Source organism: Barbus barbus, assembly GCF_936440315.1.
Source record: "Barbus barbus genome assembly, chromosome: 23".
NCBI lineage: Eukaryota > Metazoa > Chordata > Actinopteri > Cypriniformes > Cyprinidae > Barbus > Barbus barbus.
The window spans coordinates 2,826,639-2,841,478 of NC_136751.1; the positions used below are offsets into that span (position 1 = coordinate 2,826,639).

The following is a 14,840-nucleotide window of genomic DNA, read 5'->3' on the forward strand; positions in this document are numbered from 1 at the left end:
TGCTCCTGGAGAGAAGAAGAAAAAATCAATATGTCATCCAGGTAAACATATATGAATTGATCGACCATATCTCGCAGCACGTCGTTGACGAGTGCCTGGAAGACTGCCGGGGAGTTGGACAGCCCGAAGGGCATGACCAAGTATTCAAAGTGCCCCCTGGGGGTGTTAAAAGCAGTCTTCCATTCGTCCCCCCTCCTGATGCGGACCAAATGATAAGCGTTACGTAAGTCCAATTTAGTGAAGATCGACGCTCCCTGCAACCTCTCGAAAGCTGAAGACATCAGCGGCAAAGGATAGGTATTCTTTACCGTGATGCTGTTCAACCCTCGGTAGTCAATGCAAGGTCGCAGTGATCCGTCCTTCTTCCCCACAAAAAAGAACCCCGCCCCCGCGGGAGAAGAGGAGGGCCGGATGAACCCCGCTGCTAGAGAATCAGAAATATATTTCTCCATAACCTCTCTCTCTGGAACAGAAAGTGAATATAATTTGCCCTTAGGCGGAGACGTACCTGGCAATAACTCTATGGCACAGTCATAGGGACGATGTGGAGGGAGAGAAGCAGCACGGGACTTACTGAACACCTCCTTCAGGTCTAGATACTCCGTGGGCACGTTAGACAAATCCCCTGCCTCCTCCTGCAAAGTGGAAACAGAAACAGACGGACAAGCAGACACAAGACAAGACTCATGACATTTAGTGCTCCATTCCGATACAGATTTCTGCTGCCAATCTATCCTGGGGTTGTGCTTGGTAAGCCAGGGGTGTCCTAAAACAATGGGTGCCAGGGGGGAGTCCGGAATGTAGAATGAAATGATTTCAGTGTGATTGCCAGATACAATGAGTGTGATGGGTCCTGTGGTGAAGGAAATGGTAGGCAAGGTTTGGCCATTGAGGGCGTGGACTGAGATGGTATGAGTGAGGGGTAGGAGGGGAACCTGAATCCGTAGAGCAAACTTGTGGTCCATAAAATTACCTTCTGCCCCAGAGTCCAATAGTGCTTGACCGTCGTGAGTGTGTGCTGTCCACCTTAGTCTTACCGGGAGGAGTGTAGATGTAAATGAGGTCTTTTCAGCGGAAATCCCACCCGACAGTAGCCTCAGATTCACTGCCGGGCTTGGCCTTTTACTGGGCAGTTGTATGCGAAATGTCCCGCCGTACCACAGTAAAGGCAAAGGCCCTGGGACCTCCGCCTCTCCTTCTCCTCCCGAGACAGCCGAGCTCGCCCGACCTGCATGGGCTCGGGATCGTAGACGGGGCTGACCGCGTCCCTGTCACTGGCTCTGAGTGTCGGCGTTTCCTCCGGAAATCGAGTAGGAACCCTCCACCGTTCAACTCGCGAGAGTCGGGAGTCCACCCGAAGAGCCAGTTCGATCAGCCCATTCAGGGTGGTGGGTAAATCCAGCATGTAGATCTCCCTCTGGACGCGGTCAGCCAGCCCATGCAGGAACATATCCCACTGCGCCTCCTCGTTCCACTGACACTCTGCCGCCAAGGTCCGGAACTCGATGGAGTAGTCCGCTACCGCTCTCTCCCCTTGTCTCAGATCCGCGAGGATCCGGGCCGCCTCCTTTCCCGCGGCCGCGCGGTCAAAGACTCTTTTCATCTCGGCGGAGAGTGTCTGAAACGAGGTACAGCATGGATCCTGGTTCTCCCACACCGCCGTTCCCCATAGTGCTGCTCTCCCAGTCAGAAGGGTGAGCACGAACGCCACCCTGCTCTGTTCGTTGGCGAAGGTCCTAGGCTGCAGAGCAAAATGCATTGAACAACGCGTGAGAAATGCTCTGCAATAGTTCGGCTCACCACTATACCTTTCCGGAGCTGGTAGGCGGGGCTCTGGCTGGGAGACGCTCTCTGGTGGTATGAGGGGAGCTGGCGGTGTGGGTGGCGCAGCAGAGATTTGCAGATGTTCCATTTTCTGGGTGAGCTCGGACACCTGCGCCATAAGAGCATGAATCGCCAGCCCGGACTCCTTCATGCTCTTCTCCTGGGCATCCATCCGAGAGACGCTGGCTCTGAGGAAGTCCTCCAGAGACGAGGATGATCCGCCTGCTGCTTCCATTCTCTGGTCAGATCGTTCTGTCACGGAACTGAGGCGGAAGCAAAGATGCAGGTGAAGTTATATTTAATAGTCAGATTTACACAGCACAATACAGACAACAGTCTCTCGGATGATGTCGTGGCGCAGGGACCAGATGAACAGCGTGCAGGTGGAGAGTGTCGGTGATGAATCCAGTGCAGGTGAAGAGTGTCGGGGATGAATCCAGTGCAGGTGATGATCCGGGTGGGACGAACACTTCTGACACACTCGAACACGAACAGGAAGACAAAGGTAAACGAAGAACACTGACTGGGGCACATCCAACACATCCAGGAACATTCAAACGATCTGACAAGGGAGAGAAGATTTAGTGAGGCTTTATAGCTGAGTGAATTGGCAGCAGCTGGTGTGGGAATTGAGATCAGCTGGCGCGCTGATCACGGAGCGAGGGACACGCCCACTCGCACACAATACACAGACACAGACAATGATACACGAGACATGAAGGAGGCAGTAGATTAATATACCGTGACAGCTACACCTAGAGCAGCACGCCCGAGGACAAGCTGAACATATTATAGCAAAACCAGCAGACTGCCTCACCTCAATCAACAGTAAGTCTCACTCCAACCGGCATAAAGTCTCACTCCAACTGGCAGAACGTCTCACTCCAACCATTAGAAAGCCTCACACATCTGTTCATCTTTCGTGTATTTTAGAAAGGTCATAGATATGTTCTTGCACCGATTCTTGCCTCACATAGTTTTTTATTTTACTGTCCTGAGGGACAAAAGTCATAATTCTTTTTATTTTGCAGAAGGGGAAAAGCATTTGGATTATGGAGGACATAAGAAGAAATTAATAAGAAAAGAAATGGTTATTTCCATTGTTTTTCACACATCCATGAAAGCGAACAAAATCTTCAACTTAATTATCCCTTCTAGAGATCTCATAAACAAATAATATACAATAAATTCAACTGATGTCCTTTGATATCGCAGCGGTTGCTAACAAACAGCCAGCATTGCATCAGCCACCAACAATAACTCCCTGTGGCATTCGAGGATTACCCTACACTGTCATGAAGTGACTAAAAAGCCACTTTCATTCAGGTGCTAAGTTAGTACTGCTCTGAAACCGACAAGCTACAATTCCCCTGGATTTTATCTACCCAGAAGCGTTTAAAGAACAATATTTTTATAGCAGTCACTGATGGTCTCACGGCATTAACCCAACAACATCCCTGTTTTCCAGGTTACCCTCGCTATGCTGTGGTCGGGGATCACGGAACTGGCGAGCACCACCTTCGCATCCAGAGGGTGGAGCTGACGGATGATGCAGTGTTCGAGTGCCAGGCCATCCAGGCCGCCATGAGGTCTCGTCCTGCTCGACTTACAGTGCTAGGTTAGTCACAACTGCACGTATACATGAAGACTGACAAAGAAGTCCTGCCAATAGCATTTGCATACAAATGCCTTTCAGCAAAAGCTTGTGTTCGAAAAAGTCCCTTTTTAGAAACAAACTTTTTTTTTAAATTTCTAATTAGCTTCCAAATAGCATCCACAGATTAAAATCAGAATAAAGACTGATTGCAATGATCTCAAACTCTCATTGAGTATGAGATCAGCAAAGAATAATGTACAGTATTAAAAATAGATTTTTCACTGACCAAACTTCCCTGCAGTGCCATAAGTTCTCAGTTTTAATTTCCTGCTGCAAATCCCACCGTCTTCATTATTAAACCAGAGAGGTAACTGAATCTTAATTAAGGGTTATTATTCAGCATTGCTGTTTCTGCGATATTGGGCAGCAACAGTGTATCTGTGCCGAGGTTGTAATCAACCACCTGGTAGGTTTATCTGCTTTATGTGAAAATTGAAAATAATGACCTGCATGGGAGGATATAGTGAGGGAAATTAGAGGAAGAAAGAAGACAAATTATGGTCTGAGGTTGCTCTCCCTTACAAATGACTTATTTGCTAATTGCAAGCACCAAACAGTCACCTAAGTCCCACTACTACCAGTATCAGAAGAACCTCATGACCAGAACATCATTCAATACTAGCAGCTTCCAAACATGTGTGATTGGTGAAATAACTGGTGGAAATGAATTGGAAGCGATGATGCACGGGCTGTTTTGTTTATCATGATTCTCTCCTGCTGTGGTCATTATTAATTGGGCCTTAATTAGTACTGCTTTAGAACTGCCTCAATGGGCGCTGATAACGCTAATTAGCCACCATAAACTCTAAACCAAGAACCTCAAGTTCATCCCTGCTTAGTTTAATTTCCTGTCAAGTCGGTCACCAAGGGGCTAGTGGCTTTGTGATGTTTGTGGCTATTCATTGGTTAATTTCATGGGGCTAGACAAGGATCATATCGTGCTATATCATATTATCTTGAGCTTTTGAGATAAAAGCAAAACAAAATTCCCTCCCCAGTGAAAAATAAACTAATCTGCAAAAACAACTCATTCTAAACTTCCAAGACTTCTCAGTGAGGTAAAAAAATAAATAAAAATAATCATAATAATCTGAAGTTGAAGTAATATTTTATCATTGAAATACTAAATATAATATTCTTGTGTAGCACCTGCAGCTCTGCAGATCCTTCTGATGGCCCCACACATTAAAAATTAGCATCTGAAAAGAAAATATTCATAAAGAACTGATTATGTATGTTGTTGATGCAAAAGAAACCATGACGAACTAAGGAGCATGCGTTTATCACACACACTGGTAGCAGTTATGCACTTAAGCCTCAAGCTTTTGGAGAGAATAGGTGACCAGATCTTCTAACCTGTGCTTGTAATATATGCGAGCTCTGTAGCAGAGTGATCTCTGGGCTGTCTTTTACAATGTCAAGAAGCCTGGTCTGAGCCGTAGTGTGACTCCCCGTCTCCCCAGTATTTCTTACCTGACAGCTGAAGTGGTCCCTGAGCCCCTCGCTTCATGACTCAGACTTCCCTCACATATAGACTGAAGGCTGAGGTAAGGGCATGTGTACTCTCTACAGAGCTCAGCACAGTCTGGATCAGCCAATCCCGCTAAAGGCTTTGATATCTGATCAAGCACTTGAAAGTGGGGAAAACTGGATCCCAACTCTGTGAATTATCCTGAATACAACATTTCTGAGCCACTTATGGTCACTTGCCAGAAAATCTCGGGAAAAGCTCTTGGGGAAGGGGGAAAAAAATACTTTCCATCATCAAAGAGAAACCTGCATCATGCCCGCAGTGACACGAGATGGTACAATCTGAATTTTGAACTCTACCTTTACAGAACTCATGTGGGTTTTGGGATTGTGGTTGACCTCCAGAGGTCACTTCTTCTGAATTAGTTATGAAGAAAAAGCAATTATTTTAGCAGTTGCCCTGTGGGCTAATTATATACCCCTCTAGAAGATAGCCATCCTTGTCTTCTCACGTGTCCCTTCAACATTAATCTCAGCCAGGGTGAAAATGAACTGCAGAGAAATGGAACGAGAGAGCTTGTATCTGGCCTTATGAGACTATCGAAAGATTACTTAGCGCTGCCATACTTCTGAAGAATTTGAATGCATTTATTTCTCACCTGGGGGTTCAGAACTTCTAGCTTTGAGTGTTTTGTGAAGCCATTATCAATTTCTACCACTCTACAAAGCTCTTATACATTTGTCCTTCTAGCAATTTACCTTTTCACCCCAACTCTCCATCAGCACCCTTAAACTCAATTTTGCTCTTTCTAATTGTCTTGTTAATGGTTCTCACTGCTCGTTCCCTACAAGTAAAACGTCTATGTAAAGTAATGGCAAAGCATTCCGATGATCTTACAGTCTGTTATCTTATAAGTGCTGAAATTGCCCATTAGAAAATATTTGCTTTCAAAGGATTAAATCCTTGGAAGATGCGAGAGTTAAATCTACCCCACTCATTTCTCATTCCCTTTTTCACAAATTAATAATTATGATTTGATAACTAATGGAAGATCAAATGTCCTTGAGGGAAAAATAAATAGGTGAAGAACTTGGAATCTGTATTACTTTGCATTTGAAAATCTTAGCCTATGATTTGATAAACAGCTTCAAGGCATGGAGATTATTAACTTTTAATTGCAAATCATGCGATGCAACCGCTCAACATCTTTTCAAAATATCCTGCTTATAGTCTTATGAAGATAAACAAAGGTCATCACTTTAGATCCAGATTTCATTTCCACACAAGTGTGATGCCCTGAACACCATCAAACTTCATTTAATCTCTTTTTCCACGAGAGGATGTTTTTAAAATGTACTAAATATGAGTCAAATGCAAACAAACACACTCAACCTAGAAGTACATTTTTTTGACTTCTACTAAAAAAAGTACACACTTTTTTTTTAGTAGAAGTCAGTGTATTTTATTTTTATTTTTTTTTGTGAACCGATCGAAAATATTCTAAACATGTCACTAGCAAAAGTTTTTTTTTTTTCCTTAGATGCTCACGTATTTGTTCACAACATATCCAAATGTTCTCCCAACTTTTCAAATTAAGTCTTCTGAACAAACAGATTTGCATTGAACAATATTTCACAAGTTCCCATCATGCATTGCAGCTTGAAAACATTTTATGTTAATTATTATTAAAATATTATCATTGTTTTACATTTTACTTGCTTAATTTATGCTGCTGGGGCCTGTCTCATGAAACAAGTTTACCCAATAAGCCAGGTTTATTTCAGTTAATCTGACTTATTGCCAGTTGATTTGGTTCAAAATAAGTCATACTAACTGAAATAAGCCTGGTTTATTTGGTAAACCTGTTTTATGAAACAGGCGCCTGCAGCTGTTGTCACTGTCACTTAGCTGTCATGTGGATCAGAGTTCATATTTATTTAAGATTGATATTGAAGAATCTTAAAAAAATCATTGGTCTGATAGATCATTTAACACTCAATAGACTGACTTTTATTCATTAGATGAACTAAAGTTTTTAAGTTGTCGGTTGCTAGTTGAGTTAACTTATCAAGTTCAATGTGATAAGCTAAGAAACATATTAACAACAATAAAGCCCCCTCGTTGAAAACCAATGAGACTTTGCACTACTCTTATGGACCAACAGTGATTGGCAAACAATCAGAGTTTTCCAAATCTCATAAACCCAGAGTCTGTGTTTGTGCACATGTTTGTTGAAAGATGATTCTTACTAAATCAAATATTAGACACTAAATTGATTAAATAGCGGGTTTATGTACCATTATGTTTGAACTATTGCACATGTAACTGTGCACAAAAATCAAGCAGATGTTATTTAAACGGACGATTAGCTTTACTGGGAGATCCACCCTGCTGGGCTGTGACCTCAGACACATCTGCAAACATACTTCTGTGACCTGAATGACAGACGAGAGTCTGTACAGATGTTCTGTTACTTACAAACGTCAAGCTGTCACTGCTTCTGTGATGTAATACTCTTTGACATGTTGAGTGAGGACAAAGGGCCACTTTTGATTTTTCTCAATTCTTTTTGCAATCAGTAGATCATACACCAAGCTTTGATCAGCACTGATTTTTAAATTGTTCATGAAATTATTCAAACAGCATTTCAGTTATAATGTATACATACTTCTATGATAAGAATGTTTTTAGCTTCTGAATTAAAAGTCATTATGATATTTTTTTGGAACACATAGAGTCAATATTAGGACACAAATGTACTGATAACATTGAAAAAAAAATAAAGGCAGTTTAAGGCAGCTTTACTTAAAATATGAAAAATATTTTTTTCAGCCAAATCAAAATGATGTGTTCTGATCAACATACAGGAACTGAAAAAAAAAGAAAAAGAAAAAACTGAATAAATAAATTAACAAAACAAAAAATAAGTGATATCAGTAACCCCATGCAGACCATCATGCCTATCTATAATCTCAAATATCAGATACTATATATATATATATATTCCCCTTTTCTTCATCATGGACACTCTTATGCATCATTGATCTATATGCTTATGTGCCTTATGGTGAAGTTCACTGGCCTGTAATGGTTTTCCTAGTGATGCTTGTTGACCAAACAAATTGTTACTGTCCTTGAAGGAACCGCATCAGCCTATTCCAAAGTACACCTTATGTTGGTGGGTGTTTTTACTGCTTCATTGTTATCTCCATACAATCATAAACCACCAGCTTCCAACAACCACCTATTCACGATCTGACCCCACCACGCCTCTTCAACTAGAGGAACCCAACCGTATCTCATAACTTCCTCTCTTTTCCAACCTACTGCGTAGTCAGAAGCCATGACAATCCTCTCAGAAAACAAAATGAGTCTGCTTGTAGTGGTCACGCCAAAACCCAGCCCACGCTCACCGCCAGTGCCCCAGCACCTCTATTTCCTGCACACTTTGATGCTTATTCAAAGATAAATCTTATTTTCTTTCCATCACCTTTGGTTTCCCAACCCCTGACTCCATTCTGCTATAAATCGGCAATCTGGCTGGGCATCACTCATGCATCGAGCCGTTGAAAACGTACACGTACAGCCCCTGCCAAATGGAGAGAAGCGAAAGAAATGGAGAGAGCAAGAAATGGAGAGAGAATATGGATCAGTTTGTGTTTACCGCCAAATTCTGCCTCCTGCAAAGCAACACATTAGTGACAGCACTGTGAAGGGAGCTTTGATTTGGGCCAGTGAGCCACGTATGTCACTTGTCTGCATTCCTGGCATGTTTTCGATTGCATTTCCTCTTCCTTCTTTTTTGTTGCTGATCTATCTATCACAGCCCATAGCAGCCACGTGAGCAGGTGACGGGAGCCGTTGCTGAAACAGATGGGCTTCATTGTTGTGCCAGACACGTCAGTGGAGGCAAAACTCCACCTCACCCATTCGGTTCCCAACAGATTGCTTTTCCCCCATCCCAGAAGCCCCTGTTCTTCTAGCCGTGCACTGGATTACAGACCATATCACCTCACTCTTCCACAATCTTGTTTGTGATGTCAATAACTCAACTTGTGAAGCCACTGCCATAGAAGCCCACTGTAAATGAAGTGAGATTTCCACCCCTGCAATTACTGTAGCATCAAACCCACTCCGGAGAATAAAAAACATCTCTCTCGCGTCCTTCCTTTTAGCTCCTGGAACTGAAACATTGCCCATCCCGTTGATTTAAAAAGCTTATTGCTGGAATTCAAGGTCCCCAGTTGATTGAGCCAATGTTTCAGTCCATTTGGTTAATTGCAAATCCATTTGCCTGCATGTAATTTATTGTTTTCTTCAGTCACACGCTACAAGTTAAGAGTCTTGTCACCTTGAGCCAGGTCTTGCAAGATCTGGCCTTATCTCTCACTACAGATTTTTTATTATTTAATAAAGCTTTTTGAAAACATGCCAGACCCAACAGACCTTAAATATTGTACAAATACTTTCACTGTGAAATTGCTCCTCTGTTCAGTGATATTTTAGCTCTTTAATGAACTCTGACAACTCATATATGTACAGAGAGCATTCTGTACAAACCTTACATAAAATATTCTTTCTTCCATGCAGCAAACAACATTGCATTCCCCAGTAAATGGAAGCAAAAATGATGTTAACTCGAAAAATTACTTTCAAAACATACTAATTTTTCTTGTGCAAAAGCTTTGTGAGATTTAGGTCCAACATTTAGGTCATTATTTACTGAAAATCTCTTCCAGTGCATATGTCACATCAACAATTTGATATGATATGTGTTCATTTCTAATACTGTAAGGCTTAAGACTAAGCACATCAGATGTACAGGTTTTACGGTACTTTCACTTTGCTTTTTTGTCATTTTTGCACCTGAATGGCATCCATCTTCGGTCACAAAGGAAAGTCTGTAAAATGACTCCATTTGTATTGTTTCAAGAAACGTTATTTGGGTTTTGGAATGAAATGACGGTGAGTAAATGAAGTAGAATTCATTCAACATTTGAAAGCAATTGAGAGAGCGCTAAAAGACAATATATGAGGACATACAGGATGTAAAGACAGAATTATGGATTAAAGTTTTCCAAGCCAAGTGGAAGGTGGAAGAATTGCAGCCCACTGGCCAGTAATTAAAAAGCAACGATCAATCCGCGCTGCTGACCGACTCATGAGAAATCTATTGAGTGACTGCGGTAAAGCGCTAATTTGGAGCCATTAGGGGATGCAGAGTTTGCAAACAGGCCGGTAATGATGATGGCTTGCATGGCTACAGGGTTGCCCTTTGTACTGCTGTCAAACTAAGAGTGTCTGGGAGAGCTGAAATTAGATAGGGAATGTCCGACAAAACCTCAACGCCACAGCCCGAAATAACAGCTCCTTCCTTTAATGATCAGTGCCATTTGTAGTGCATGGTCTCAGCCATCAGTAGTGACAGGCCTATGGCAGACGAACAGCGGACAGCTGTAGGATGCTGAATTCTGAGAAGAGAAATACAGGCTCATCGACTCATCTTGGATCCCAAAGCTGTCTTTTAGATGTGTAATTGTTTTGGTTTCATATTAGGAGCTCAAATAACCCGTTTAGAATGGACAGTTTTTTTGTTTGTTTTTTAGTAATTGGGCAGTGATTAAATTCACTACAAAACCTACCAGAAAATAATCCTTTGATATCCCCTATCATTTCTGCTACTAAATCAGTGAATTGGAGCTGCGATTTAGCTAATATAATTTGAAAAAAGCACTTCTTCATCTTTACCCTGCTCTGCTATGAACAGCCACACTGAGAAAGTTACTAATAAAAAAGTCACTTAATCTGAATGCCCTTATATACATTAAAATAAAAAAAAATGCCCTACCAAGGACATCTACCTCAGAAATTTCATTCATTTTGTTCAAACTGGCTGCATTTAAATTAATAACCATCCACATGCATCAAGAAAGAGTCAAGACTGCATGTAAAAAGCCTGAAATGGAGCAAACTTACTGTGCATTTATATTCATTTAGAGATCTACTGTATACTTACAAAGCTGCAACAGAAAAGTCAGACCTGCAGCTAGCAAACAAATAATAAGTAAATCATAGCTGTAGCGGTCACATTACACATCTCCAAATCTAATTGTTTTCCTTGACATAAATATATCTGTTAGATCTGCAGTGATATGCAAAAATTTTTATCATTTTATTATCATTATAACTAAAAGCTCACCTTAACAATACCTGAAAACTGCAAATTGCTGCTTTCATAGGCCAAATAGATGCTCAGGCAAGAAACCAATTATGTAAAGCTTTAAAGTGAAGATGAATCACTCTCATCAGTCCTCGTTTTATGTTTGTCTGTTTTTGAGGAAGATATAAGGGGGTGGTGGATGGTCACTGACATGTTTTATTAATGCAACTAGATCTCTCAGCAACATTACATATCGTATTTGATTTTTGTGATACTGCATTAAAAAAAATGGTGGATAGAAAGAATGCAAATACAATTTCCAAATACACCAACTTGAGTAGCTCTATGCAGATGTATGTACTGTAGTTAGTGTGTGTGTCACTTAAGACGCATTAACTACAATGGAAACACTTTATAAATCCCTAAATAAGCATTGAGAAAAATGATGTGACTAAAAGATTGAAAACATGTTGCTCTTGTCATTCCGAAATGCCAAAGACTGTCACTAAACATCAAGTAATATGTTACTTTTAATAAAGAGTCTCCACAGCTTCCCTAGTCTCAGCCTCAGACTATACGCCCACGGAACGTTGGCTAAACGTCTGATGCAAATGGCACACAAAAGTGGAAAGACTTCAGGAGTTTCAAAGTCGTTGTCGGATTGGTTGAATTTATACAGGATTTCCAGGAGATGTGTGGGTCGCGTTCTTTAACATTCCACCTGGAAACAAAAATGCCATGAAGCCAAACCCCCCTCACGAAAGAAGAAAGCCGTCGTGTTTACAACTGTGACGACGAGCGATTATCAGGATCAACTTAACTCTGGAAAAGTCAGTGAAATATTTAAAGTTCGATGCATAGAATCTTTAAAATACGTCCGAGAGTTTTACACCGGTCTGTTATGCTACTGCGATGCTGAACGAAACAAACTGTGATTGGTTGTTTGACATGTTGGTCAAATAGCCTCATGGGCGGGTCTTGGCCAATGAAAGCGACTATAGATTATGAAGTCTGAAGGTCTGGCTACGCGAGACTACAGCTTCCCCAGTCACTACAACTTCAATTTCTGGTTTGCACCAATTTTCTCATAAGGGATGATTTTGTTATCTTTAGCACATGGGATGGAGAGTTTTGTATTATGTTTGATATACAATAGTCCCATTGTTTTGGCCTAAATGACACTTGTAAGTTGAATAGAAACCTTCCTTTGCCACACACCCATTGACTTTATCAGAGAACTGAGATTTGATCAGGAACCAACTGTAACCTAAAATGCCTAGTCAACACTGTCAAAAGTCTTAGCTAAGATGAATATCATAAACAGTTGATGTTTTACAGTTTTACCAGGATTGCACTGAAGTCACATTATACAACCTGACCCTCAATGATCGCACAAAACTGCACAGCATGCACGTGGCTTTTTTTGTCTTCCCAGACTTGTTCTCTAATTCCAGATCTTTAAAATTTCATCTGTGGGAATAATTTATATTGCTTGTGTGCACATCTGAATGTACTCATTGAATAGTTTTAACAGTGTAAGCAAAGACTGAACAGCTTTCCTTATTTCAGGCTAATTAAAGACCTCAGTGACATGTAATTCTGAACAACCCCTTGAGTGTAATTATTTTTCTCTTTGCCATGACCTCCCCTTATTGTGTCCTTTTCGCTTTCTTTCACTCTCAACTTCTCTCCACTGGCTGCTTACTAACTTTGATTTTCTCTTGCCCCAGATCTGTTCGGTAATGAACATGCAGGGTGATCAATAATTCACTAGAGTTTGAATAAAACGCAGGATGATCGGATTTGGATGTGTAATAAACAGAGAGAGCAATCAGTGCCATTCATGAACTTGATTTTTCTGCTGGTCTTAACGGCCCTCACACAATGTCTCCTTGCTTCTCTTAGATTGCCTCTACGCCTCCTCAGTCCTCACTCGCATTATTACGCCCATTTCACGTGCACATTCGACTGCTCCTCGCTCTGAGTCACACTGCGATGATGGCTTCCATATACATACAAATCACACCTGCTCTCTTTAAATGCAGATAAAATTAAACCACTCTACTATGATCAAGCCTCATTCCTTAATGCTCGGCCCACACCGTTCAGTTCAGAATACCGTCAAATGCTAGAAAGTTGTTTTCCAGTTGCAATTTTTCTCTCTTCATGAAGATGATATGAAATAATCTAAATTAAAGTGCCCCTATTATGGGTAATGAAAGGTTTTCATATTTTGGTTTTGTGAGTCCACAACAACAGGTCAACATGCATGCAAGGTCAAAAAACACTTTCATTGTCTTATACTATGCATTTATTTTTACTTTACTTGCGCAACGACTCCCAAACAAATCGCTCAACGATTCATTTTTCCAAACTCCTTCTTTACGTGATACTAATCTGCGGTGATTGGGACGATTGGTCTCATTTTCATTTCAACATGTAATGCCTGATAAAGCAGCATTTGTGAGCGCAGTGCTGCTTTCTGTAAAGCCGCTAACGGAAACCGTTATTTTACTGCTCCAAAAGTGGCACCTAGAGGCAAAGAATGAATTTGCATTTTCATTCAGACCAACAGGAAAAGACCAACAAGTGGGCGGGCAATATGCTAATAGTTCATGTTGACATCAGCATGAAAAGGGTTGGGATTCGTTTTAAAAATGACTCGTTTCAATGACTCAGAGTTGACTCTTTCTTTTGAGAAACCACAACTTTATACACGGTGCACTTTCAGATTTAAAACTTTGCAGGATGTTTTCATTTACTTAGAGCTCTGTTACGCACTGCATGAAAGGTCATTTTCAAAAATCCATAATAGGGGCACCATAAAATGTGCAGGCACTGGCAGTGACTCACTAACCTTTGGATGTTGTGTAAGTCTAGCACTTCCCAGAGGAAAATCTTGCAGCTCAGAGGTTCATACTGTAGCACGAGTTCATATTGAAATCTCTGAGTTTTGAGTACAGATTTTGGTATCTTGGCAGATCTCCCAACTTTATTTTCCTTTTCCGTCTTGTGTAGTTCAACCTGACGACCCTGTTATCATCGGAGGGCCTGTGGTGAGCCTGAGAGCAGGCGACCCCCTCAATCTGACATGTCACGCAGACAATGCCAAACCCGGTGCGTCGATAATCTGGATCCGAAATGGAGAGGTGCTGAATGGAGCCACATACTCAAAGGTAAGGTTTGAGGAATTGAAATTATTATTTATCAGTGTCTCACTAGCCACTTCAATATATAAAGGACAATATATATTTTATTATCCCTTAAAATGTGTAAACATACAGTATATGCAGTATTAAAAACACTCATTATTATAGGGGCTAATATCCTTTATGGTGAATGTGATTTCACCAATTACATGTTCTTGGCTCAACATACTTGTTGATTCTGGAACAACATTCTAATCAACCAATCAGAATTGAGGAATACATTTACAGGAAATGTCAGTTTTAGGCTGACAACCATGGTTAGGTGTTTGCTATGGTTAGGGTTAGGGTAGGGATAGGGTTAGGACTATGTTTTCAGACAGGAATGTTGTTCCATGATCAACAAAAGATGTTGCTACAAGAACATGTCTTACCTGGAAAAAGGAGTTTAGGATGACTCTAAGGGTTAGGACTCTAAGGGTGAGGGAGAGTGGGCCCGGATCGCGATTTTTACAGAAGTTTTACAAGTGTGTGTGTGTATATTCAGATGCAAAGACAAGACCTAAGTCCTTTACTTTTTCT

General features: G+C 41.2%; 1 protein-coding gene across 1 annotated transcript in view; it reads left to right on the forward strand.

Annotated features, from left to right (window-relative positions):
• The window catches only part of LOC306842604 (kin of IRRE-like protein 3), a 201,639-nt gene that overhangs the window by 134,497 nt on the left and 52,302 nt on the right, over positions 1-14,840 (forward strand). Inside the window, exons 3-4 of the mRNA XM_079373559.1 lie at positions 3,293-3,442; positions 14,131-14,288. Of these exons, the coding sequence (XP_079229685.1) occupies positions 3,293-3,442; positions 14,131-14,288 (308 nt within the window). The remainder of the gene's footprint in view (positions 1-3,292; positions 3,443-14,130; positions 14,289-14,840) is intronic.